Below are 23,382 nucleotides of genomic sequence, written 5' to 3'. Positions count from 1 at the left end.
TATTATTTTTTATTTTTTTTATTGGATGTTCACAACATTACAAAGCTCTTGACAAATCATATTTCATACATTAGAATCAAGTGGGTTATGAACTCCCATTTTTACCCCAAATACAGATTGCAGAATCACATCGGTTACACATCACATTTTCACATACTGCCATATTAGTGTCTGTTGTATTCTGCTACCTTTCCTATCCTCTACTATCCCCCCTCCCCTCCCCTCCCATCTTCTCTCTCTACCCCAGAGTCTTCATTTCTTTCTAGCATTGAATAATACTCCATTTTCTGGATATAACAATTTATCCGTTCATCTATTGAAGGATATGCTAGTTGCTTCCAAATTTGGGCAATTATGACCAGAGTTGCCATAAGCATTAACATGCAGGTTTTTATGTGGATGTGAATTTTCAACTCCTTTGATCAAATACCAAAGAGTGCAATGATGTGATAAGGGTATGTGGAGTTTTCTAAAAACTACTGAATTTCTTCCAAAGTGGTGGACTCATTTTTCATTCCCACCAGCAACAAGTGATCGTTCCTCTTTCTACACAGCAACAAGATAATAAAGTGTCATTGTCATCACATTGTACCAAGGGTGCACGCTATCACCCTGACTGATGATGTTGACTTTGATCACCTGATTGAGGTATCTGTCGAGTTTCTCCACTGTAGATTGGCTCTTATCCTCTAAGCTCCCTTCTTGTGCTATACTGTTTGGAAGTCACTGGCTAAACTTGAGGAGTGGGGAGATTTATTCCAGCTCTTTGAGGGCAGAGTGTCTACATAAATTATTAGGAAGTCTTCTACATAGGAGATCTCTCTCTCCCCCCCCCCCCATTTCTTTATTAATAGATTCATGGATACTTATTTTATACTTTGGATTACAATCCAAAACTATTTTATTTTGTTGCTCAGATAGCCTATCTTTGGTCGTTGCGAGCTCTTTGGTGGGTTCTGTGTTCATATTAATTTTTAATATTGGTAAATAGATATAGTCCATACAAACAAAAGCTTTTGGGGGGATAATATGTATAAAGAGCTTCTGAGACCAGGTTTGAGAACCACTGCTCTAGGGGACCCCCGCGTCCCACCTGACCCTACGGCATGGTTCTTCTGCAAGGAGCGGTGATCCACGCAAAAGGGAAGGAGACCGCGCTCCCGCACCCTTGGCAACAAGCCCTCTTCTCGTCATGCTGACTCCTATTACAGTTTTCTCTGGGACTGAAACGCAGGAGTCCCCAAGACTGAGCTTACCCTGTCTTGTCTTTCCTGCGAACGCCGCGGCGGGGCGCCGGGCCCACGGAGTGAATCACTCACAGAGTCGGGAAGGGGCCGGCCTCTTGGCTCGCATAGCATTTTCCGGGCTTGGGCGGGGGGCCTTGCCTTGGTCTGAGCAATCTCTACCTCTCCCAGTTGCGTTGGTTTGATCCCCTGGGCCATCAGGCGAGCAGGTGTGGAGTCCCAGAAAGAGCGATCTCGGCGCAGCGTCGCGGAGGGACCAGTGGGTTCTTCTGGGTTCAGCCTCGCGCCTCGGCTGAACTCCTGGGGCCCATCCGGGCTGACAGCAGCCGGACAGCTCCTGCGGCGAGGCCAGATTTGGGCCTTGCCAGAGCCCGGCCCTGCACCCAGCCCTCCCCTCTCCGTCCGGGTTGGCTGGGCCCGGCAGACCCTTTCCTTTGCAAGCGCACGGCACGACTGTCAGCGATAATCGGCTGCAGCTGGAGACCTGGCTAATTGATACAATAAGTTCTGTAATTGCCTCGACAATAAGGTAATGATTTGGCAAAGGGAATGCTTTGATCTTATCAGCCAAAAGAGATCTCTCCAGATGAAACTTCAGAGAAGGGCCTGATTCCTCCAATTTGGAGTGTGAAGACTAGGGACAGCCTGCTTCCGGTCCTGTCCCTCCCCCACGTCCCAAGTGCTGCCTGTCGCTCTGGGCTTTTTGAGAAGGGAAGGAAAGTCTGATGACTGGAGAAAACACACACACACACACACACACACACACACACACATGGCCGTGTGGTAAGTGTGGAGGTGGGGTAGGTCTGAGCTGTTCCAGAACTGGGGGATGGCTGGAATGCTAGTCCAGTTCTAGAGAGGCTATAGAGAAAGAGAGATCAGGGAAGAGTTGTGGGATGGTCAGATTATGGAAAACCTGACTTGGCTCAAGCCTGATAACATTTCTCATACAGTGAGAGCTGCTGATTTGGGTTTTTAAGGCAGGACAGGGTAGCAGGGGGAGGAGAACCTTGAGTGTCCAGCCTTCTCCAAGAATCTGCACACACACTCACACACACACCCTCGCTCTGCGCTGTGGGTGTCCCTGCCTGGCAGAGGCCCCAGCACAAAGAGGATTAGAGAGATGAGCTAATCTGGTTTGTATCCCAGACCTGGCCCCAGAAAGGAACCTTGTCTACCCTGATGTTTAAGGCAGTGGAGGAATGAGACGTCCTCCTTTGAGGGCCTGCTAGCTAACAGTATCAGAGACTCCTCTCCACTAGGATGCTAGAGTTTTGACTTCAGGGTCTACTTTAGGAATCAGAGAAGCAGGGCCTTATAGGAACCCAGGGTGGCTTGTACCACAAGAAAGGAGAGATAAAGATAGAAACTCCCAGAGAGAACTAGATCTTCACCCTACTTATTCTACTAGTGGGAAAGCTGAGGCCTGAAGTGGTAAAGTGACTTAGAGTCATGCAAATAGTGCCTGGATGAGTTAAAAGGGGAAAGATTTTCTGATTTTCTTCTTGTCAGGTGTATGTTGCATTGTGTTGCAGGAGATGCACAGGGAAAGTGTAAAACAGAGCAGGAGAGAGAGAGGGGGAAAGCCACACACAAAGGAAAAGACAGGCAGGCAGGCACACATGCACACACAGACTGAGAAAGCCACAAACAGGCAAAAAAAAAAAAAAAAAAAAAAGACAAATAGGGAGAGAAAGAAGAGCAAGACCAACAGTTGTACAGATTCAGACAAAGAGGGAAAGAAAGACACGTGCTGAGAGACAGAATAACACAGCCTGCAGAGATAGACAAGAGACAGAGTTTAGAAAGAGGGGCAGACAGACATTCAGACAGGGTTGAAAGGCAGGCAGACATAGAAACACAGGGAGACAAACCCAAAGAGAAAGAGAGGAATACACGTGGAGTACACAAGCCATTGAGAGACCCAGAGAGAGATGGAACCCAAGATGAAAGACAGGAAGAGCATGAGAACAGGGGCAAAGTGGGCTGAGGAGGGCAGAGTGGGCTGAGGAGGGCAGAGTGGGCTGAGGAGGGCAGAGGAGAATAACGCAGATAGTGGGATCTGCAGATATTTGTTTACTGGAAGTAAATCACCCTTCCAGATCATTTGGGGGCCCAGAACAGGTGGTGGGGAGAGAAAAAAAGCTCAATGCTTAGCCTATTTTCTACAGGCAGACTGGAAAAAGGGTCTGGGGACAAAATGGGAACACTCCCTTGGGAAGAGGTCGGTCAGTGACCACCCAAGATCCCAGCAGCACACCCACTGGCCTCACACAGAACCTGGGCCACCCGCCCAGGATGGCCGTCAGCCCGCCCACCGCCTGGCTCCAGACTGATTACAGCCAAAGTGCTAAAAGGCTCCAGACCCCCCCCCCGCCCCTTTATGCCTTGCCCTGGTGATCCTGCCTCCCCAAATCTCCTCTTTCCCCTAGTTCCGGAATCCCTCTTTTCCTTGTGTCCTGGAGAGTAGTTTGCCCTCCCTGTTTAGCCACTAGCTGGATGCAGAGGACACTGCCCCACCAAGCCCTTCCCTTGATTAGGGGCTGGATGCTCCTTCCCTCCGAAGCCTGTTTGGCCTGGCCTCTTTGAGACACGTTCCATGTCTCGCCTGGGAGCTCATAAATACCAAGAAGAGGCCAGCCAGGCTGTGTAGAAAGCATGGATCCCCACATTACCCCCCTTAAAAGCCCCGGGTTCTTCCCAAGCTCTCTTTTCTCTGCATGGTGCAGAGGGGCAGGAGGTGGAGTACTAGGGGCCTGTGTGAACCTGGCCCCAATTCAAATGAGACCTGCCTTGGTTTGCAAAGAAATCTCAGGAAAGGCGTCTGGGGAGGGGGGGGGCCTTGTGCAAGTAGCAGGCTCAGGAATTCCTTGACTCCCATCCAAACCTCCCCCCAGCCCCTTCTTGGCCTTTCTCTCTGCTCATTACCATCCACACCATCTCCCACCCACCGGGAAAGAGAAGGTCATCGCCAAAGGGGCCCAGGAAAGGGGGGCCTTCTGGAGGATAGGCCAGGGCGGAGTAAGAGCTGTTTACCCACACCCAGCTCCCCTTAGCTCATCTCCACTCCCATCCAAGGGCCAGTAAGAATTCAAAGTCATTCATCTATATACAGCTGAGAATAGGGTGAAAAATGGATCTTAGCCCTAAGTGGCCTCACTGGGGAGCAGAACGTGAGATGAAACATCAAGGGTGAGAGGGAACCCTTCCCCTTTCGGCACCCACTTATGCAAAGGGCAGGGGGCTGTAGTGGCACCATAAGGAAAACCAGCTCTGATGGTTAGGTGGAAGCTGTCTGCTGGAAGCTCCAGAGAATCTGGCAGCCCGAGGGGGAGTGGGATGGGGGGTAGGGGGGTGGCCTGGGATTCTTGCCCAGGTCTCTACTGATGCTACTGCAAAACATGTCTGCAGTATTTAGCCTTGAACCCAACAGAACCTAGAGTACCATCCTCAGCTGGCTTTACTACATCTGCATGAAAATGCCTTGGGAGTAAGAACTTTTTCTCCTTCCATTCTCCTTCCATGTCATTTAGGATGCCCTGGCCAGTGGTGGGCATACAGCAGGTGCTTAATAAGTGCTGACTTGACTCCATGCAGGGCCCTGGAAACCAGTACTTGAGTCTCAAACCAGAAACTCTTCCCCCTGACTCCAGTGGGTTTGGGGATAAGCCAGAGAAACAGGTCAGGAGCTAGCCTGAGCCTCTGGCCTTGACCCTCTGCCTGGAAGCCCCCAAACTGGCCCTTGCGTGAGGAGCTGAGCTCTCCAATAGTATCTAGGACCTTGAGACTGAAAGTTTATTTTGAGATTTGAAGCTCCAAAGTGGCAGATCCCAGAAAACCTCTTCTCTGGCTCCGTAGTTGTTCTCTAGTTAAGTGGTTGAGTGCAGTTCTTGCAGTCAGCTGGCTCCTGCAGCCTGGGGTTCCTCCTGGGGAACTGGGGGCTGGGGGAGGGGGAGAGGAGTAGAAGAAGCAAATCCCCATTCTGGGTTGCCCACTTTAGGGCAGAGGTGGCCTGTCCCTTCATTCACTTCCCTCCATTTCAGAGTTGCTGATGTTTCTGGGGGGCCCCTCAGCTCAGAAACATTCACTAATCATTCAGCATCTATGTTGTGCCAAGACACGTCCCACTTAACTGTGAAGACTGCTGAAACCAAATAAGGGGCCTCAGGATTGAGTTTGGGGCCCATGTGGGTGAGTCCACCCAAGGTTAGATGTGATCATCTCCAACTCCTCCTCACTCACAACCCCAGGCCCATATGTAGAAATAAACACAAGGCCAGGGTCACACCCAGGTCTAAGCACACAGGGGAGTTTGGGAGAGGCTGCTGGAGCTGGAAGACTGCTACCCTGCAAGGGGGTGGGGTTGGGCTGGGAGGAGGTGAAAGAGTGGTCTGAGGAAAAGGGGCCTATCCAGTAAGGAGCCTGAGCTCACTCCTCTGCCACCTGCCTCTCTCAGGGAAATTCTTGGACTCTGTGCAATTCTAAGGATACAGCAGGTCATCTAGAGCCTACCAGACTGAAGGAAAGAAAGAAAGGGAGTCGGATGGCCAGATGGGACATGAACACCATGCTGGCCCTGCTTGGTCTCTGTATCCAACCTGCTTCAACTCCAGTTTAGCTCCCCCCACCCAGGCCTGCACAGACCAATGGTGGTAGGCACTTCTCTCCTCCCTAACTCAGCCCACCCTCCACTACCTGTCCAAACTCTTCCTCCCTAGCTCACTCTTGCTGTCCCCTACACACCTTAGAGTAGCTCCTTGCTTTTCCCTCCTTGAGGCCACCAGGCTTGTTTCCTCACTTTCTTAAGTCTCTGCTTGACTGTCACAGTCATGATCATCCTGGTTACAACTGCAACCTGTCCCCTGACCCTGCCCTATTTTTTTTTCCTATTGCACTTACCATTCTAGCTTCTCTAAGCTTTACTTCTGATGTTTATTGTCCCCCCAAGCACCCAGTAGAATACAAACTCCATGAGGGCAGAAATTGTTTTGCTTTCCTGTACTCACTGATACACACCAAGTGCCTAGCATAGTCCTAGCACATGACAGGGAACAAATAAATATTTATTGAATTGATGAATGTACTTTGCCCCTTACCACAGAAAGTGGGGTAAGGGAAAGTGGGTGAGAGTGGAGAGAGGAGACAAAGGTCCTTGTGAACCCTCCTACAGTAGCTCTGACTCAGATGTCTGCAGCTTCAGTGCAGCCAGCTGTGCCCTGTCCCCTAACACTCTAGAGTCTCTTATCTCCCCCACCCCACAAAGGAAGAGAGACGGTGAGTTTGGGGTTGGGCAGTTACCAGCGTTGTTTACACCAGGACTTTATAATTTAAATAAATCGCTGGGGAGAGTCATGAAAGACACCTCGGAATGAGGGAGCTAGGCGGGAGAACTTAGGCTGAAGCAAGGGGTAGGTCTAGAAGAACTCTCAAAGTTGGACTGCCCAGAGCTTTAAAAAGAATGTATACAGTGGGGGTCCGTGGCGCAAGCCCGTCATCCCAGCTACTGGAGAGGATGAGGCAAGAAAATCCCAAGTTCCCTGCCAGCCTCGGCAATTTGGCTAGACCTTGTCTCAAAGTTTAAGAAAAAAAGAGGAGGGGATTGAGGGGTGTAGCTCAGGGGCAGAGCGCTTTCTAGCATGCTCGGAGCTCTGTGTTTCATCCCTTGTACCACAAAAGGAAAAAATATATATTGTTTCTATACCGCAACAAGGGCCACTCTACCCCGCAGCGCTCTACCTGCCAGCCTGGGAAGTGCGGGGGTGGGATAGAGGGAGGAGGAAAGCGGAATCGCTTTCAGCGGACAACCCTCCCGAACTTCCCCACTTACCACGCCCGCAGGAACGGTGGAAAGGCGAAGGGGAGAAAAGGTCCAGGGCCTCCATTCTCTCAGCAGGACCCCCACCCTGGCCTCCGGTGCGGGAAAACCGCCCAGCTGTTTCTGATTCTTTCCTACTCGCAGCCCCGCCCGAGGGGGTGGAGGACCGAGACACTGGGGGAGAGGCTGAGCTCTGCGGAAAACCGGACATAAGGGCCTGGGCGTCCGCGTCGGGTCCGCAGGTGTGCCTTCTTGGCTTCGGCCATTGATTGGTTCCCGGATCCCAGGCTGGAGAAAGCACCCGGGCGGGGCAGGTGGGTAGGCATTGTGTCTAAATGTTGTGGTGAAAGGGGAGATCAGTGCAGTGGATCGGAAGATGTAGGGAATCAGAGAATCCCCTACCTGAAACCATTTGCCCACCGCGCCTCTGTAGGCAGTGTTGAAAAGGGAGTTAAGATTATCCTGCAACTCCGGTGGCAGGGTTTCTACCCATTTCACAGAAGTGCAAAATGGAGAGGACCCAACGAAATGAGTGCATCTTGTGTGCTCAGCTCCACTGTCACTGTAGGTGAGGGAACAGGGAGAAGTATCTGCAACCCCCTTCCATTCCATACGCCTTGCCATCAACTACAGCCGCAGAAATTGCCAAACGAAGGGCGCTAGGACCCGGTGGCACAGCATCAGTAGGGACTGGGCGCTACGGGCGCTGCTGTCCCGGTCGCGTGGCGCCCGAGCAGGTGGGGGCGCAGCGCTGCGACGCGCTGGAGAGTCCAGGGGCGGAGGCGGCCGCCACACCTAGGGTGTCGCGGAGCGCCCGGGTCTGGCGCAGGCGGAGTCGCCTTGAAGGCCGCGCGTGTCCCCGGTCTCGGCCCCGCCCCGCGCCGTCCAATGAGAGCCCGCGGGCTGGAGGGGCTGTCCGCACTTTCGGCCCCGCAGCTCCACACGGTGCCTCTGAACCTCTGACACCGCACCTCGTGCTCTGGCAACGCGCCCCAAGACTCCGGCTCCGCGCCCCGTCGTGGATTTCCCGACACGGCAACTTACGATCTTTCCGTGACCCCACGCCCGGCTCTCGGACTCCGCGTGACCGCAGGTCCCCAACCGACTGCGAACTCCATGGCCACCCAGAGGGGTGAGGTAGGAGCAGCCTGAGTAACCCCAGACTGTGCCCCGTCCACGCCCCTGCGGGCTGTGCGGCGGGCGTCTTCGGGGAGCTATGCTGAAGCCTGGTGGTGCGGAGGAAGCCGCGCAGCTCGCCCCTCGGCGCGCCCGCGCCCGCGCCCCTGCGCCCGTGCCTAGACCCGTCCTCCCCGACGTCTCTCCAGCTTCGGCCCGCTTAGGTCTTGCCTGCCTTCTGCTGCTGCTGCTGACTCTGCCGGCCCGTGTAGACACGTCCTGGTGGTGAGTTGTGGCTCTTCGGGTTGGGCGGATGAGGCGTTGGGTCAGAGGCTGGAGGCGCCAATAGGGCATATACAGCTCCTTGCGCAGCCAGCTCAAGGGACCAGGTCGCTTGACAGAACTAAAGGGAGTCCCTGCAGTACGGTCAACTGAAGTCGGGAAGTAGCCAGAGTGGAGTATGGGGGCGATGAGGCGCCGTGTCCTACTCCCCTGGTGAGGGAAGGTGCTGGGCATTTGGACACCCCATAGTTGAGGTTCCCCAGGCCCCCATGGGCTGTACCCCCTCTATTCCATTCAACTCAAGTCCTGTAGGGCAGAGTTGCCTTCCGTTGAGTTCAATGAACCAGACCCCCTTTTAGGTGGCTGTTCCGCAGGGCCCTCAATCGCCTAAGTACCCAGCTTTAGAAGTGAAACCGAGGCAAAACCACCCCATTAATCCCCACAATTAAAACAAACAAAACACTTGGATTTGCATAATCTGGACATTTGTCTTAAACCTTGGCTTTGAGGAGATCACTTGGAACTTTGTCTTCCTCGGTTTGTTTTTTTTTTTTCCTTACCCAGAGGACCTTATCTCCCAGAGGCTTCTGGAATCCCAAAGTACTGAGATACCCTCTCTCCTCAGATCTGTCGCAGGCCTGGACTCCAGACCTTCACAAGAGGTCAGACGAGGCAAGAGGCATTAAAAATCCATTGGATGGCCATTGTGGTAGTGCAAGCCTATAATCCCAGCCACTCAGGAGGCTGAGGCAGGAGAATCGCAGGTCCAAGGCTAGCATGAGCAATTTTTAGTGTCTCAAAATAAAAAGGGCTGACAATGTAGTTCAGAGGTAGAGGGTGCTTGCCTAGCATGTGTGAGGTCTGGTGTTAGAGATCCCCTGTATGTTGTGGGGGGGGGGCAATCCACTGTATGTTTGTTTTTGCAGAACTGACCCATCTCCACGTGCTTCCAAGCACTGGATGGCACTTATACCCTTCTCTCAGGAAAAAGAGCTGCAGGCCCCCGCCCCCACCACACACCTTGGGGAGGGGCAGGGCAAGGGGAAAGAGTTGGACTGAGAAGATTCTATCCTCTCATCTTTCCTCTTCACCTACCGGCCACCCGCCCCCCACCCTGCACCCCCATCAAACTGACTTCTTGGACTGGGTTAGTGCCTCTACCATGCTGTGTCCCCCCTTACTTTTCTTACTGTGCTCCTCCTCCCTTGCAACTAACAGGCCACCTCACCCCCACCCCCACATACACTGTGGTCTCTTCTCCTCTTGCACCCTGTGGCTTTTCTCTTCTTGACTTGGAATCTTGGCTGGAAGGGGAGAGGGTAGCTGGCTGAGGGGCCGGCCAGCTTGGGCTGCAGATTCCTATCATTTCAAGATGCGTTGCTCTCCATCCCCACCCCCACCCCTGTTTTCCTGTAGAAGAAAATTCTCTTTTGGATCTTTTTTATCTCTGATGTGTTGGGGAAGGCAAGGAGGGGGGTTCTGGATGGGAGAGCCGGCGGCCTATATCTTACATCTGGCTTGAAACATTCCTTTAGAAAGAGAAAGGGAAAAAGGGAGACAGGAAAAAAATCTTTAAATTATTCAGAATGAAATTCAGAGCCACCCTTTACCTTCATGGATCAGTTTAGCTTTGGACTTACATCTTCTGGATCCCTATGGAGACAGCATGAGAGCATGAAGTGACCACTGCACATCTTTATGCAGCTCAATTTGCATATTTGGTTTTGCAGCTCAAATTTGCAATTTAGTTTTGCAGCTCAATTTGCAATTTGGTTTTATGAACTCTTGTTTCTTGCCAGTGTGGGAGGCAGTCTTGGGGACCAGTTGGTGTTTGGTTGAGGAAATCACTGACAATTTCACATCCTGCTACTGCTTCCTAAAGACCCAAGGGGCATTGTTTGTAGTCTATTTTTTATCCTTGGCTGCTCCCCTTCTTTTCTTTTCTCCCTCTATTACCCTTTCCCCACATGGTTCATATTAAAGATTTTGGAAAAATTCTTGAGATGGAAGAGCTCTGAAGGGAGAGGCAGGTGACACACAAAGGGACTTAGCAGTCCCTGTGAAATGGAGGAAGAAAGCAAAAGGGCTAGCAGAGGGAGTGGGTGCAGAGGTTGTTTCAGTCTCCTTGACCTCCACCTGTCACAGCTGCAGGCCCAGATGCCTGCCTCAGTGGTTTCCTCTTCTAGGACAAGGTGGAAAGTTGAGGTCTGAAGGCAGATCAGATCCCCAATGAAAATCCAAGGGAAAATCCAACAAACTTGATATTTTGTACAACCCTTCAAAGAGATGTATACAGTGTATGTCCTTGTTCCACTGTGGAGCAGAAGGCTAACAGCAGTGTTACCAGCTGATAGTCTGCTCTTCCTTCTAGCCCTACATTCTTCTCCTTCCTCTCCAACCACTCCCCTCCTTCCCTTTACCCTTAATTAGAGGAAAAAATGGATGGTTTCTTCTTATTCTATGACAAACAAGAAAAGGGGACTTCTGTCATGTGCTTCCCTGTTCTATGTTGTAGGGGGTTGGATGTAGGGGATCAAAAGAGTAGGGCTATGTTCCTGGGCTCACAAATAAATAAAAATAGAGAGTGGTATTATATTAGCATTACAGTTATGACCAACATTTGAAATTTAGTGAGTCCTTACTAAACTCCAGGAACTATGGCCAAGCACCTTATAAGTATCATCTTTAATCCCTAGAATAATAATCCAGTGAGACGTACACAAATTAACGAAGTGAGGGAAAAGAGAGGAGCAGTAAAGAAACTTGCCCAAGCCAGATATGGTTGTACAAGAGGCTGAGGCAGGAGGCTCACCAGTTTTGAGACCAGCCTGGGTGACTTAAAATAAAAGGAAAGGACTGGCGGCATAGCTCAGAGGTATAGCATTTGCCTAGAATGTGCAAGTCCCTGGGTTCAAAACCCAGTACGAAAAGAAAGAAAGAAACTTGCTTAAGTTTATGCCAATCTTGAAGCCAAAGTGTTTTACTCCTAAGAAAGCACTGTATGCCTCTCTTACACCTGGAATAAAAGAGAACTTGACTTTCAAGTCAGATGGCCTTTTTTGTTTTAGTTGTAGTCAGACACAATACCTTTATTTATTTATTTATTTTTTATGTGGTGCCAAGGATTGAACCCAGGGCCTCCCACTTGCTAGGTGAGCACTCTACCACTGAGCCACAACCCCAACCCCCAGATGGCCTTTCTTTATCCTGGGTTTTCTCCAACTACTCCTGATAGAGTGGAATAGTTTTACTTACTGTTCCTGAACCTCAGTTTCTTCACCTATAAAATGGATCTTACTTTTCTCTCTCTCTCTCTCTGGATTTTTGTACAAAAAAATATCTCAGAAACCATAAAGCACTAACAAATGCTGTGGTATTAAGAGCAGATTTGGGGGCTAGGGATGTGACTCAGTTGTAGAGCACTTGCCTAGCATGTGCAAAGCCCTGGGTTCAATCCCCAGTTCCTTGAAAAGAAAAAAAGAGATTTGGAGAGGCTAATAGTTTTATTCCTGTGTTCAAAATCCTATATGTGCGTGGCTGAACTATGTGTATTAAGAGATCTACACAAAAGGGGGAGAGAGAGGAAAAAAAAGAGGATCTTTGGCCTCATTAAAAGGACACAAACATAAAACATCTGCAAATAGACTGGCAGTGTTGACAAGGAGTAAAGCTGTAACTGAAATGAAGTTTATGGCTAGCTAAGGAGATGGAAGTTGGGGATAAATCAGAGCAGTTAGTTGTTTATTCAACAAAGTTACTGAGTACCTACTATGTGCTGGACACTATTCTCAATGCTGAGGATATGAATGTGAACAAAACAAAGAGTTGGGGGTACGGCTCAATGGAAGAGGGCTTGCCTGGCACGAGTGAAGTGCTGGGTTCAATAGCCAGCATCATCTTGTCCCAAGAGAAGATAAAAACAAGAGACAAGAATTATTGCCTTCGTGGAGCAGCGTGATTGTGGGAAAATGCAGACTCTGATTTACTCAGCCTGGGGTAGAGCTTGAGTTTCTAACAAATTCCCAGATGATGCAGATATTTTGTGTTCTCTAGGGACTATACTTTGAGTAGTAGTAAGGGTCTGGGGCAGAGTGTGAGTCAAGAGGAAATGTGAATTAGTCAAAAGCAGGTGAAGGGAGAGCATACTGGTTTAGGAAGCAGGGAAGAAAGTGAAGAATTTACTTTTGGGAGGGGAAAACAAAGCTTCTGGAGAGTTAGGGGCATCTAACATCCTCTCCCAAACCATTAAGCTGGGGGATGCCTTAAACATCTGTGTGCCCCTAACAGATGAACTCAGTGCTGGGTACACGACAGCCATTTTGTAAGCATGTGGTGAACTGCAAAGAGATGGACTTGAGTTCAGTCTTAGCATTACTGGAAGCCCCCACACTGACAACTGGGGCCAACTACTAGCCAGCAGGCAAGCCCCATGCTCTGCAAGGTCTTGAAGCAGTTACTTAGTGGGGTAAGTAGAGAAACCTAATTGTCTTGCCATCTTAGATTCTGAACAGATGTTCCCACGCTCATTGAGGACCTAATAAGAGGGACCAATGTGGGCTGCAGCAGAATGGACTTAAGTCAGACCACAGAAAGGCCTTTTCGCCAGAGTTTGGCCTGCCCCACTCCAGTCTGTCTCATGAGTGCTGGATTATTGGTCTCACGTTCCCATCCAACCCGCCTCCTCCCAAGCAGTCGCAGGAAAAAAGCAAAACAAAGCAAAACCCCCCAAAACCAAAAACACCCATTGCCTAGAGCAGTACTCTTATGGGGAAGCAGAAAGGCGGTAAGACAGGGAAGAGCTCCAACTCCAACGTCTTGATTCTCCAAACAAAGCACCACAGCAGTGGGTGTAACTCAGGGCTGTGCGTCAGGCAGCCCTTTCCGGCTTGGCCTAGCCTGGGGTGTTTATTTTGTTTGTTCCTGGAAGCTGCAGCCCTGATGGACAGTGCTGGGGACACTGATTCCATGGGATTTGTTAGAAGAGGGCCAGCCTCTCACCCCTCCCTCAGGACAGATGGGGCCCATCAGCTCTGCTGAGTTCCCAAAGAGGCAAGCATCAGCCCTCCTGTGTTTGTTTGAGTTGGTGTCACCAGTGGTGATCCAGTCTGTGGGTGAGGGCTGGCTGTGGGAATGCATGGGGGGAAGGGACACAGGGCCTAGGGCAGTTTGGTTTTTCCCTTCCCCCACTGGCTGCCCTCCCTTCACCTCACCCACTTCTAGACCCATTTTGGGGCAGTTCCCAAACCACTGGCTCATTCATAGCTCAGACCAAAGCTTTTCTGTCTGCAGCAGCAACTGTTCTCTATGGCCCCCACCTGTTCAGAAGAGGGGAGTGTCCCTCTGGGGTGTTTTGCACAGAACAGAGAGTGGACTTCAAATCAAAGGTACTATGGGATTGCAAAGATAGGAGTGAGAAGCAGAGCTGGGCTGCTGAGCCAAAGGAAATAGGTGAATGACTCTGAACTCTTGGTGGCTTCTTGGGGAGAAAGGGTGATTCACCTGTTTTCTCTGCAAAATGCTCTTCTCAAGGTTTGTGATGGTGTCCAGGGCCAAGAGTATTTGAAAGAAAATAGTGAGTGCCTTGAGAAACTGGAGAATGAATGATTCTAGTGACCCACCTATCTTTTAGGAGCCCATCTCAGTTATCTTCTTATAACTGTTCAAACTGGGCAGTCAGGGGACTGGAGTATTTTTTCTTGGCTTTTGGCTTCCCACTGCAAACAGCTTTCTGTTCATGCAGGTCTATCCAGGGCACTGTACCTTATAGGCTAGGAAAAGTGATTTTAAAATCTTCCTTAGTTAAGGAAGGCCTTGGAGCCTGAAAATAAAAGGGGAGAGGTTCGGAGGTGGGGGGAGTCTTTCTCCCCTAAAATATTGAAAATATTGGGAATGAGGTTTTTTTGGTTTTTTTTTTTTTTTTTTTTTTTTTAGCTACATGAGTCTAACTAAAGCTGTAAACATTACTCAGAATTGTCCACTATGTCTCTTCCTGCCCATCCCTCCCTGTTTCCATCCCCCTGTCTTCATGGACCAGCCACTCGGGACGTTCCTCTTCATGTGGGTTTAAGAATGTTGTCTCAGACCCTTGTTTTGTTAGTTTACTTTTCTGTGAGGATTTTAATGTTTATTAAATAAACAGGCAATGGGTTTGTGTGACATGCCCACAGCTTCTGTGTATATGACACATGCCTGGCCTATGTTCTGGGAGTGTGTGTCACTTCGGCCTTTGGCTGGGGAACTGGTAATGTGGGAGACCACCAATTACTCTTTCTGAAACTGTGTAACTATTTCTTCAGAGCTTGTGGGGAATGGTTCTACCCATCAGCCTCAGGGAATGTGGGTTGGGGGAAGGGCAAGGAATCTAATCTAATATAGATATAAAACATTCCCCCCTTTATCCCCTTCCTGATGCAGAAAAGAGATCGGATGCTCTGACAGGGCCATCTCCACCTTACAGGTACATTGGGGCACTAGGGGCCCGAGTGATCTGTGACAATATCCCTGGTTTGGTGAGCCGGCAGCGGCAGCTGTGCCAGCGTTACCCAGATATCATGCGCTCAGTGGGTGAAGGTGCCCGAGAATGGATCCGAGAGTGTCAGCACCAGTTCCGCCATCACCGCTGGAACTGCACCACGCTGGACCGGGACCACACTGTCTTTGGCCGTGTCATGCTCAGAAGTAGGGGCGTCTTTCATCCTGCTTCAGCTCCTTCCCTTTGTATGCTTAGGGCTTGTGGGGAGGGGGAGGTATGATCCTCCCTACTCTCTTCCCACACTACTTCATAATTAGAACACAGGATATAGTTGGGAACAGACACTTAGTACCTTATTATTTTGTAGGCAGGGCCCCCTCTAAATCACAGTGGTTTGGAATGATGGCACAGAGGTAAAGCCTTCCCTAGCATCTTCATCTTTTACCCTCATTTTCTCTGCCCTCCCCATTCCCCATTCTGAGGGGGCATCCATGTACTATAAGGATGCAGACCAGAGATACAGTCACCCTAACACTCCCAGCACTACAGTAATGGGAACAAAAGATAAACAGAAAGGTGATATGTAAATATTTGGAGAGTTAGTGGCTTGGCCCTAGCTCAGCAACAAAGCTAAGCAGAGCTAGACAGTAAATTAGGAGAAAGGGAACGAGTTGGGAATCTGGAGGTATCAGGGATATAGGGACGATGACTCATCAGGCACCAAGAGCAGGCAGGGAAGGTAGCATATCTTCCTAAACAGACCCCTGGGTTGGGGTCCGGATAGTAAGGGAACTGTCCAGCAGTGTGGGCCTGAAAAGCCTTGAATATGGACGCAGGCAGGCTTAACCATACCAGTGTACCAGTGGTGAGGATGATGCATCATGGGACTTGTCAATGGAAGGACCCAAGAAAATTGGAAGGAAACAAGAGTAAAGTCAGCCCAACAAGTCAGATGTACAAAGAAGTGGGTAGAGAATACTGAGGGCTAAGGGAAGCGATCAGATAATCTGAGGAATGCTCTTGGAAGGGAAGGACACCTTGAATAAGGGGAATATAGTGGGTGGCTCTGGGAAAGAAGAGGAGAGGAAAGGAGGTATCTGAGACTGGATAGGTTCAAGAAGGGGACAGACGTGGACCTCTTTCCTGATATGCCTCTACCTTTCTCTAGGTAGCCGGGAAGCAGCATTTGTATATGCCATCTCATCAGCAGGGGTGGTCCATGCTATCACTCGTGCCTGTAGCCAGGGTGAATTAAGCGTGTGCAGCTGTGATCCCTATACCCGTGGTCGACACCATGACCAACGTGGGGACTTTGACTGGGGTGGCTGCAGTGACAACATCCACTATGGTGTCCGCTTTGCTAAGGCATTTGTGGATGCCAAGGAGAAGAGGCTTAAGGACGCCCGGGCCCTCATGAACTTACATAATAACCGCTGTGGTCGCACGGTTAGTATTCATGTCTCTGTGTGTACATTCATATTTGCTGGGGATGACCAGTTTGTGTAACCATAGACTAAATGTGAAGGTAGAAGAGCTGAAGGCTTCTGGATTTCCTTCATAAGCCCCAACATCCCATAAAGGGGAGTACTAAATGCAAAGGAGCTTGGCAATGCCTAGATTCCACTGGGTTTCCACATAGATGGAAAGTAACTTTTCAAAGATGATGAGAACTACCTTCATAAAGACTGAGGAAATAAGAGGTTGTTCTAGCCTGTTCACTGGTAATATGAACACATAAAGTGCTGGAAAACACACTACAAAAGCAGAAGGTATGGTACTTGATACTTTAAAATGTGAAAACTACAGGACGAGTGAGCACATTGTAATCGTGAGCAGAACCTGTGGCTCTATAATCCAATAGGCTGTCATAACAAGTACTATTGGCCAGGGAGGTTCCTGGAAGAGGAGTTTCTTTAACTGGATCAGGAAGAATGGGTGGGATCTGATGTGGGAGAGAATCACTAAGGGCTTGACCAGGTGGCCAGGGCCAGCAGATCATAGAGCACTCATTCTTTTGGCCCTAGGGATGTCTAAAAAGTGCCCTGGCCAGTGACTCTCCTTTACCTGCCTCCTCCCCCATCCAGGCTGTGCGGCGGTTTCTGAAGCTAGAGTGTAAGTGCCATGGTGTGAGCGGCTCCTGTACTCTGCGCACCTGCTGGCGTGCACTGTCCGACTTCCGCCGCACAGGTGATTATCTGCGACGTCGCTATGATGGGGCTGTGCAGGTGACGGCCACCCAGGATGGTGCCAACTTCACAGCAGCCCGCCAAGGCTATCGCCGTGCCACCCGGACTGATCTTGTCTACTTTGACAACTCCCCAGATTACTGTGTCTTGGACAAAGCTGCAGGTGAGTAGTGAAGTGGGCAGAGACATGGAGTCCAAGTTCTTGGTACAGGCATCACTGGTTAATCATGGTTTGTTCAGTCCCAGGAATCAGGTAAGAAGATGCTATAGGAGGATTCAGTCTCCTCCCTAAGTGAAAACCTGGTCATGAAACTGGTCCACCAGGTCCAATGCTACCTACACTGAGAGGTGCTCCTTTGTGTTCCCAGCATCTGGGATATAGTAGGCACACTCACAAGATGTTTAAGTAAGTTTTTTCAGTTCTGAGAAATATGTGAGCTACATAGAAGCACAAGATACCAAGCCTTTGCCTCTTTGCAGTCTAGCTAAATAAAAAGTGAGATTAGGGCTGGAGATGTTGCTCATTGGTAAGCACTGGCCTAGCATAGAACACACAAGGCCCTGGGTTTGATCCCCTCAGCACTGCCCCCGAAAGAGAGAGAGAGAGAGAGAGAGAGAGAGAGAGAGAGAGAGAGAGAGAGAGAGAGTGTGTGTGTGTGTGTGTGTGTGTGTGTGTGTGTAATGGGTAAGCAAATGCAACTACAAAGAGAGATGACAGTTGAAACTAAGAAAAGTTTATTTGAAAATATAGAATTTAAGCTGCTCTTTGAAGGGTGAGGATTCTCTGGATAGCTAGACAGAAGACTAGACAGATGCTGGGTGCAATAGTGCAGGCCTATAATCCTGGCAACTCAGAAGGCCAAGGAAGGATGATCTCAGGTTCAAGGCCAGCTTGGACAACTGAGTCACACCCTATCTCAAAATTAAAAGAATAAAGATCTAAGGATGTTGCTCAGTGGTAGAATACCCTTAGGTTAAATTCCCACTACTGGGGGGAAAAATAAAGAAAAAGAATAGATACTGTGCACAGGAACAGAGTGATAGAGAAAGCCCATGATCTGGTTCAGGGACAGAGCAGATCAACCTTACTGAGTAAATGTTTCTGGCAAGGGGAATTAAAGGTAGAAAGATAAGCAGGAACCAGATCATGAATGATACTGAAAAGCTACATCTAGTGTACTACCATTTAACATTCTAAAATGGAGTCAGGGAAACAAGGAAAGAGGAGATCCACACTGAAGGCTTTACCTAAAAAGTAACAAATGGCTGGTACCAGGCAGAAAATTGTTGTTTTTCAGTCTCTTGTAGATAATTGTGGTGGAATTTTGGGGAATGCTAGAAAGGTACTTCAACGAAGTGGAAACTGCATCCTGGCTTATAGTTTCTGGTTTAGATGGGTTAAACTGGGAATAACATGCAGTGTAACAGAACTGCTTCTCTTCTGGTGACTGTCATGGAGCTCCCAGGCTTTTTTCTGCAGACTCAAGAGTCAGAACTTTGGTGAGGTAGAGCCAAAAACCTCAGCTGTCTTCTGTTCTGTTTGTTTTTACTCATCACTGTCCTTCCTGGAGAGGCAAGGGGCCGGAGTAAAACTGAGCAGAAACAGGGTAAAGCTCTACCAGAGAAACACAGAAAGTATGTGTACATTGCAGGGTGCTAAAAGAAAGGCTGGGCAAGCCCTGCTGATTGCCACACTGAGTTCCTTCCACTAGGTGTTTTCCAGTTGGTCTAATTCAGAGGTTAATCTCCAGCTGCCTGGGAATGATTCCATAACATCTGAGGTGTAAGCCTTTTTTTTTTTTTTTTGGCAGTACTGGGGACTGAACCTAAGGGCACTCTATCACTAAGCTATATATCCAACCCTTTTTATTTTTAATTTTGAGAAAAAGACTTGCTAAGTTGCCCAGGCTGTCCCTGAACTTGGGATCCTTTTGCCTCAACCTCCTGAATGTAAGCTTATTTTGCCTTATCTAAAATGCATCTTTAAGGAAGGATCTTTGGAATTAGGGAAGATAGGTCATATGTGTGTTAGTTTCCCTCTGTGGCATAAAATTAGGTCTCATAAAACTCAAAGTGGGGCCTGGAATACAAAGGGTATACAGCTCATCCTAGGAGCCATTGGAATTATGAGACTAACATATATGTAAAATAATATAGGTAGAAAGGTAGGAAGGAAGGGTGGGGAGAGGGGGAGAGAGAAAGAGAGATAAGAAAGAAGGAAGAATAATACATATAAATGACCTAGTCAGCCCAAACTCTAGAGCAGTGATTTCCTGACATTTGGGGTTGTATACTCTAATCATTAAGAAGAAAAAAAAGAGCCAGGAGCAGTGGCACACAACTGTAATTCCAGTGCCTTGGGAGGCTGAGGCAGGAGGATCACGAGTTCAAAGCCAGCCTTAGCAACTTAGTGAGGCACTTATGCAACTCAGAGAGACCTTCTAGGAAAAAAACATCGAAAAAGGGCTGGGTATGTGGCTCAGTGGTTAAACACCCCTAGGTTCAATCCCCAGTACCAAGAAAGAAAAAAAAAAAAAGCATGTACCTCCATTATATTCATATATACTATTTACTTATATCTATTGTTTCACTATACTCATATATAATAAAATATGCATAATGTACATATCCCTAAAATAGAAATTTTAAACCAATGGATAAAATACCAATAGAGAAGTTCTAGCATCTTTTCCCTATATCCCAGAGGAATGTGAATACTACTGCTATCTAAATTAGTTAATCCATTCTCTTTTTTGAACTTCCATGCCAGTCACTTCTCATCTCTTGGTCCTTATTAATAAGGTCCAACCCATAGAAAATTTTGACTTTAATTTTTCTGTTGACAGGATCTCTTTTGCAATTGATCAAAATACAGTCCTGAGCATTCCCTATGCAGGGGGAAAACATAAAATTAGGTCTCATAAAACTCAAAGTGGGGCCTGGAATTCAAGGGTATTCTTACCCTTCAAAAAGTTCTTGCTATGGGCTGGGGTTGTGGCTTAGCAGTAGAGTGCTCGCCTAGCACGTACGAGGCCCTGGGTTCGATCCTCTGCACCACATTAAAAATACATAAACTAAAGGTATTGTATCCACCTACAACTAAAAAATAAATACTTAAAAAGGAAGTTCTTGCTATAAGGGGTCATACAAAGAATATTCATTAGGAACTCCTTAGAGATAAGTCTTCAACCAGTCATGCTAATCAGTGCACCTCCTTATCTGAACAGAGATTATAGATTTAATAATCCCCTAAGTTAGATGTTTCTATTATTTCCATTTACATATGAGAAAACTAAGGCCCAGAGACATTAATTAACTTGATAAGTCACACAGCTAAGAAGTGGCAGAACTGGTATTTGAATCTAGACAATTTGAAGTCTGAGCTCACGCTTTTAATGGCCACGCTCTATAATTCTTCTCAGTATAGTAGTATAGTACAATTTAATAAAATATAAACCAAGGTCCAAAATACTAAAAAATGGTATCAAGATTACAGTTGTGGTAAGATGTCTTAGAAGAGATAAATTATAGGCTCAGTTTTTATTGTAGTTGTTGTTTTACTGATATTTTTGGGGAGAGGGAGGTGAGGTATTGGGGATTAAACCCAAACCACTTTACCACTGAGATACATTCCCCAGACCTTTTTATTTTTTAATTTTTTTTATTTTTTAGTTTTCGGCGGACACAACATCTTTGTTGGTATGTGGTGCTGAGGATCGAACCCGGGCCGCACGCATGCCAGGCGAGCACGCTACCGCTTGAGCCACATCCCCAGCCCGACCTTTTTATTTTTTATTTTGAGTCAGGGTCTTGCTAAGTCCCAGGCTTACCTTGAACTTGTAATCTTCCTGTTTCAGTTGAGTAGGGAGGTATGTACCACCATGCCTGGTTATTGTTTTATTTTTTTTTGGTGGGGGGTAACTGAGGGTTGAACTCAGTGGCACTCAACCACTAAGCAACAACCCCAGCCTTTTTTGTATTTTTATTTAGAGACAGGGTCTCACTGAGTTGCTTAGCACCTTGCTGTTGCTGAGGCTGGCTCTGAACACTCTATTCTCCTGCCTCAGCCTCCCAAGCCACTGGGATTATAGGAGTGTGCCATGGCACCCATCTGTTTTACTGTTTATTATAGAAAATTTCAAACATAAAAAACCTCACCACGCTTTAATAATTATGAACATTTAAAGTTTGAAGAGGATATAAAAATTGTTTATTGGCAGGGAGAGAATTGCAGGTGAAATCAGTAGCCTTTGAGGAGCCTTGATGGTAGGAAATAACAACTCTGGTTTAGAGGGCAATGAGGGAATGATCATTTTGGCTAGAGGATGTATTTTCAGAAGAGAGATTCTTTATGGCTTCCTCCTGAGAATGTGGATGAGGTTGTCCAGAGCTGCTGAAATAAGAGATAACTTGGTTTTCACTCCGTCTCTTTCCCAACCCAGGTTCCCTAGGCACTGCAGGTCGTGTTTGCAGCAAGACATCTAAAGGAACAGATGGTTGTGAAATCATGTGCTGTGGCCGAGGGTACGACACAACTCGAGTCACCCGTGTCACTCAGTGTGAGTGCAAATTCCACTGGTGCTGTGCTGTGCGATGCAAGGAGTGCAGAAACACTGTGGATGTCCATACTTGCAAGGCCCCCAAGAAGGCAGAGTGGCTGGACCAGACCTGAACACACAGATACCTCACCATCCCTCCACTTCAAGCCTCCCAACTCAAAAGCACAAGATCCTTGCATGCACACCTTTCTCCATCCTCAACCCTGGGCTGCTATAGCTTCTATTTAAGGACTTGGAGAATAATCCAGAAGGACTACGGTGTACTGGTTCCTTAGCCCTGGGAAGGAGTTAATAGGGGATATAAGAAACTGAGTGGCTCCCTGATTTCCCCTTTGGAGGTTTGAAGGGAGAGCAGAAGTAGTAGGGGGTCTTCGGAGTGATTTGAGTTGCACTAAAGTACCTGGTCAAGGCTCATTTTTCCTTTCCCTTGCACTGGTTTCTAATACTTCTTGGATGTGTAAGAGAAAGGGTACCTGGAAACAGCTTTCTTTTGACCCTACCCTGGCTGAGGGTGGACAGGACAGAGATGATACTGCATGATCCTTTCCTGAAGACAGTTTGAGCAGACTGCCTGATTCTCCAAGAGATACTCTTAGGCTAAGCATTCTACTATCAAGAGCCTAAGATTACTAGAGTTAGCCATAGAGGATAAATTTCCATTCATGTGCTCATATGATTATAAACTGTTGTGTTTTATAGGGGAAAAAATCATATGACTACAAACACACATTCTTTTTCTTTTCTACCTATATCAGACAGTACTGCTTCTTTTGTTCACTTGTTGCCTGTTCAAACTGAGGTGGCATGCAATGGTTTCCATGTTTAACAGATCTTGAGAACATCCTGGAACAGTACTGGGAGAGTACACATTATTCTGGAGGTTAGTTAGGTTTGGGAAACACTAAGTAAAAGGTAGGTAACTCGTGGAGGGTGGGAAAGGGTAAAGAAAAGCTGATCTCAAGGGCACATGAGGCATCAGTATATACTAGGAAGGTAGTGATCTATGGCTTTGGTGATTTTTTTTTTTTTTTTTTTTTTTTTTTTGAGACAGGCTCTCACTAAGTTGCTCAGGCAGGCCTCCAACTTGTGATCCTCCTGCCCCAACCTCCTGAGTAGTTGAAATCACAGGCATACGCTACTATGCCCAGCTTAACTTTGGTAATTCTTTAGGAGAGGATCCTAACTTTTGAATCTAAGGGCAGGAGTCACTGGATACATAAAGAGAGCTGGGGCTTAGGCCAAAATGATAAATATCTTAGAAGGCAATAGCCTTCCCCCATTTACTCAACAAATCTTTATTTAGTGATTCTCCAAGTCCTAGTGGTGATTAATATTCACTCCACATTTGGCTTGAATAGGGGAGGATTCCTTCCATGCTACTACCTGTTGCCTAACTTAGGTTTGTAGTAGTGAAGTCTCTAGAGATAGCAGGTTTAATAATGGACAGAGTCCCCCAAACCTAATTTTATGTGACTTAGTGGTTATCTCTTGCCTGTTGGTATTTTAAACTAGCAGAGTGGTATAGGAACTTTCAGTGAAGAATTGGGTTAAAATCAGTTGTGTCACTTATTGGTTTTTGTATTTTCAGTAAGATCCCTAAATTCTCTGAGCTTCTACTTTTGTAAAATTTATTTTTGTAAAATTAGGGTATGTACCGACTGAATTATTTAGACACTCTTCACCAAAGCCCCAGACGGGTCAAACTCAT

General features: G+C 47.9%; 2 protein-coding genes across 15 annotated transcripts in view; one reads left to right on the top strand and one right to left on the bottom strand.

Annotated features, from left to right (window-relative positions):
• Nucleotides 1–1,294: 1,294 nt before the first annotated feature.
• Nucleotides 1,295–23,382, bottom strand: part of ST7L (suppression of tumorigenicity 7 like) — a 118,149-nt gene continuing 96,061 nt past the window's right edge. For 5 of the 14 annotated variants that reach the window (XM_081306117.1, XM_081306115.1, XM_081306116.1 and 2 more), the window contains one exon: nucleotides 8,962–9,986. In XM_081306117.1, coding sequence (XP_081162243.1) covers nucleotides 9,825–9,986 — 162 coding nt within the window. In that variant the 3' untranslated portion in view covers nucleotides 8,962–9,824. Of the gene's footprint in view, nucleotides 1,582–8,961; nucleotides 9,987–21,355; nucleotides 21,509–23,382 lie in introns of those variants that run through there. The other 9 variants (XM_081306124.1, XM_081306112.1, XM_081306113.1 and 6 more) reach the window with 7 other exon arrangements.
• On the top strand, nucleotides 6,375–23,367 carry WNT2B (Wnt family member 2B). The gene is made up of 5 exons (XM_081306131.1): nucleotides 6,375–8,460; nucleotides 14,915–15,135; nucleotides 16,098–16,375; nucleotides 17,014–17,278; nucleotides 21,558–23,367. Exons 1-5 carry the CDS (start codon nucleotides 8,276–8,278, stop codon nucleotides 21,785–21,787), a joined length of 1,179 nt encoding a protein of 392 aa, XP_081162257.1. The 5' UTR covers nucleotides 6,375–8,275; the 3' UTR covers nucleotides 21,788–23,367.

This window comes from Spermophilus citellus (assembly GCF_964194105.1).
Source record: "Spermophilus citellus genome assembly, chromosome: 9".
In the NCBI taxonomy this organism is placed as follows: domain Eukaryota; kingdom Metazoa; phylum Chordata; class Mammalia; order Rodentia; family Sciuridae; genus Spermophilus; species Spermophilus citellus.
This window is presented reverse-complemented; position numbering and strand designations above follow the sequence as displayed.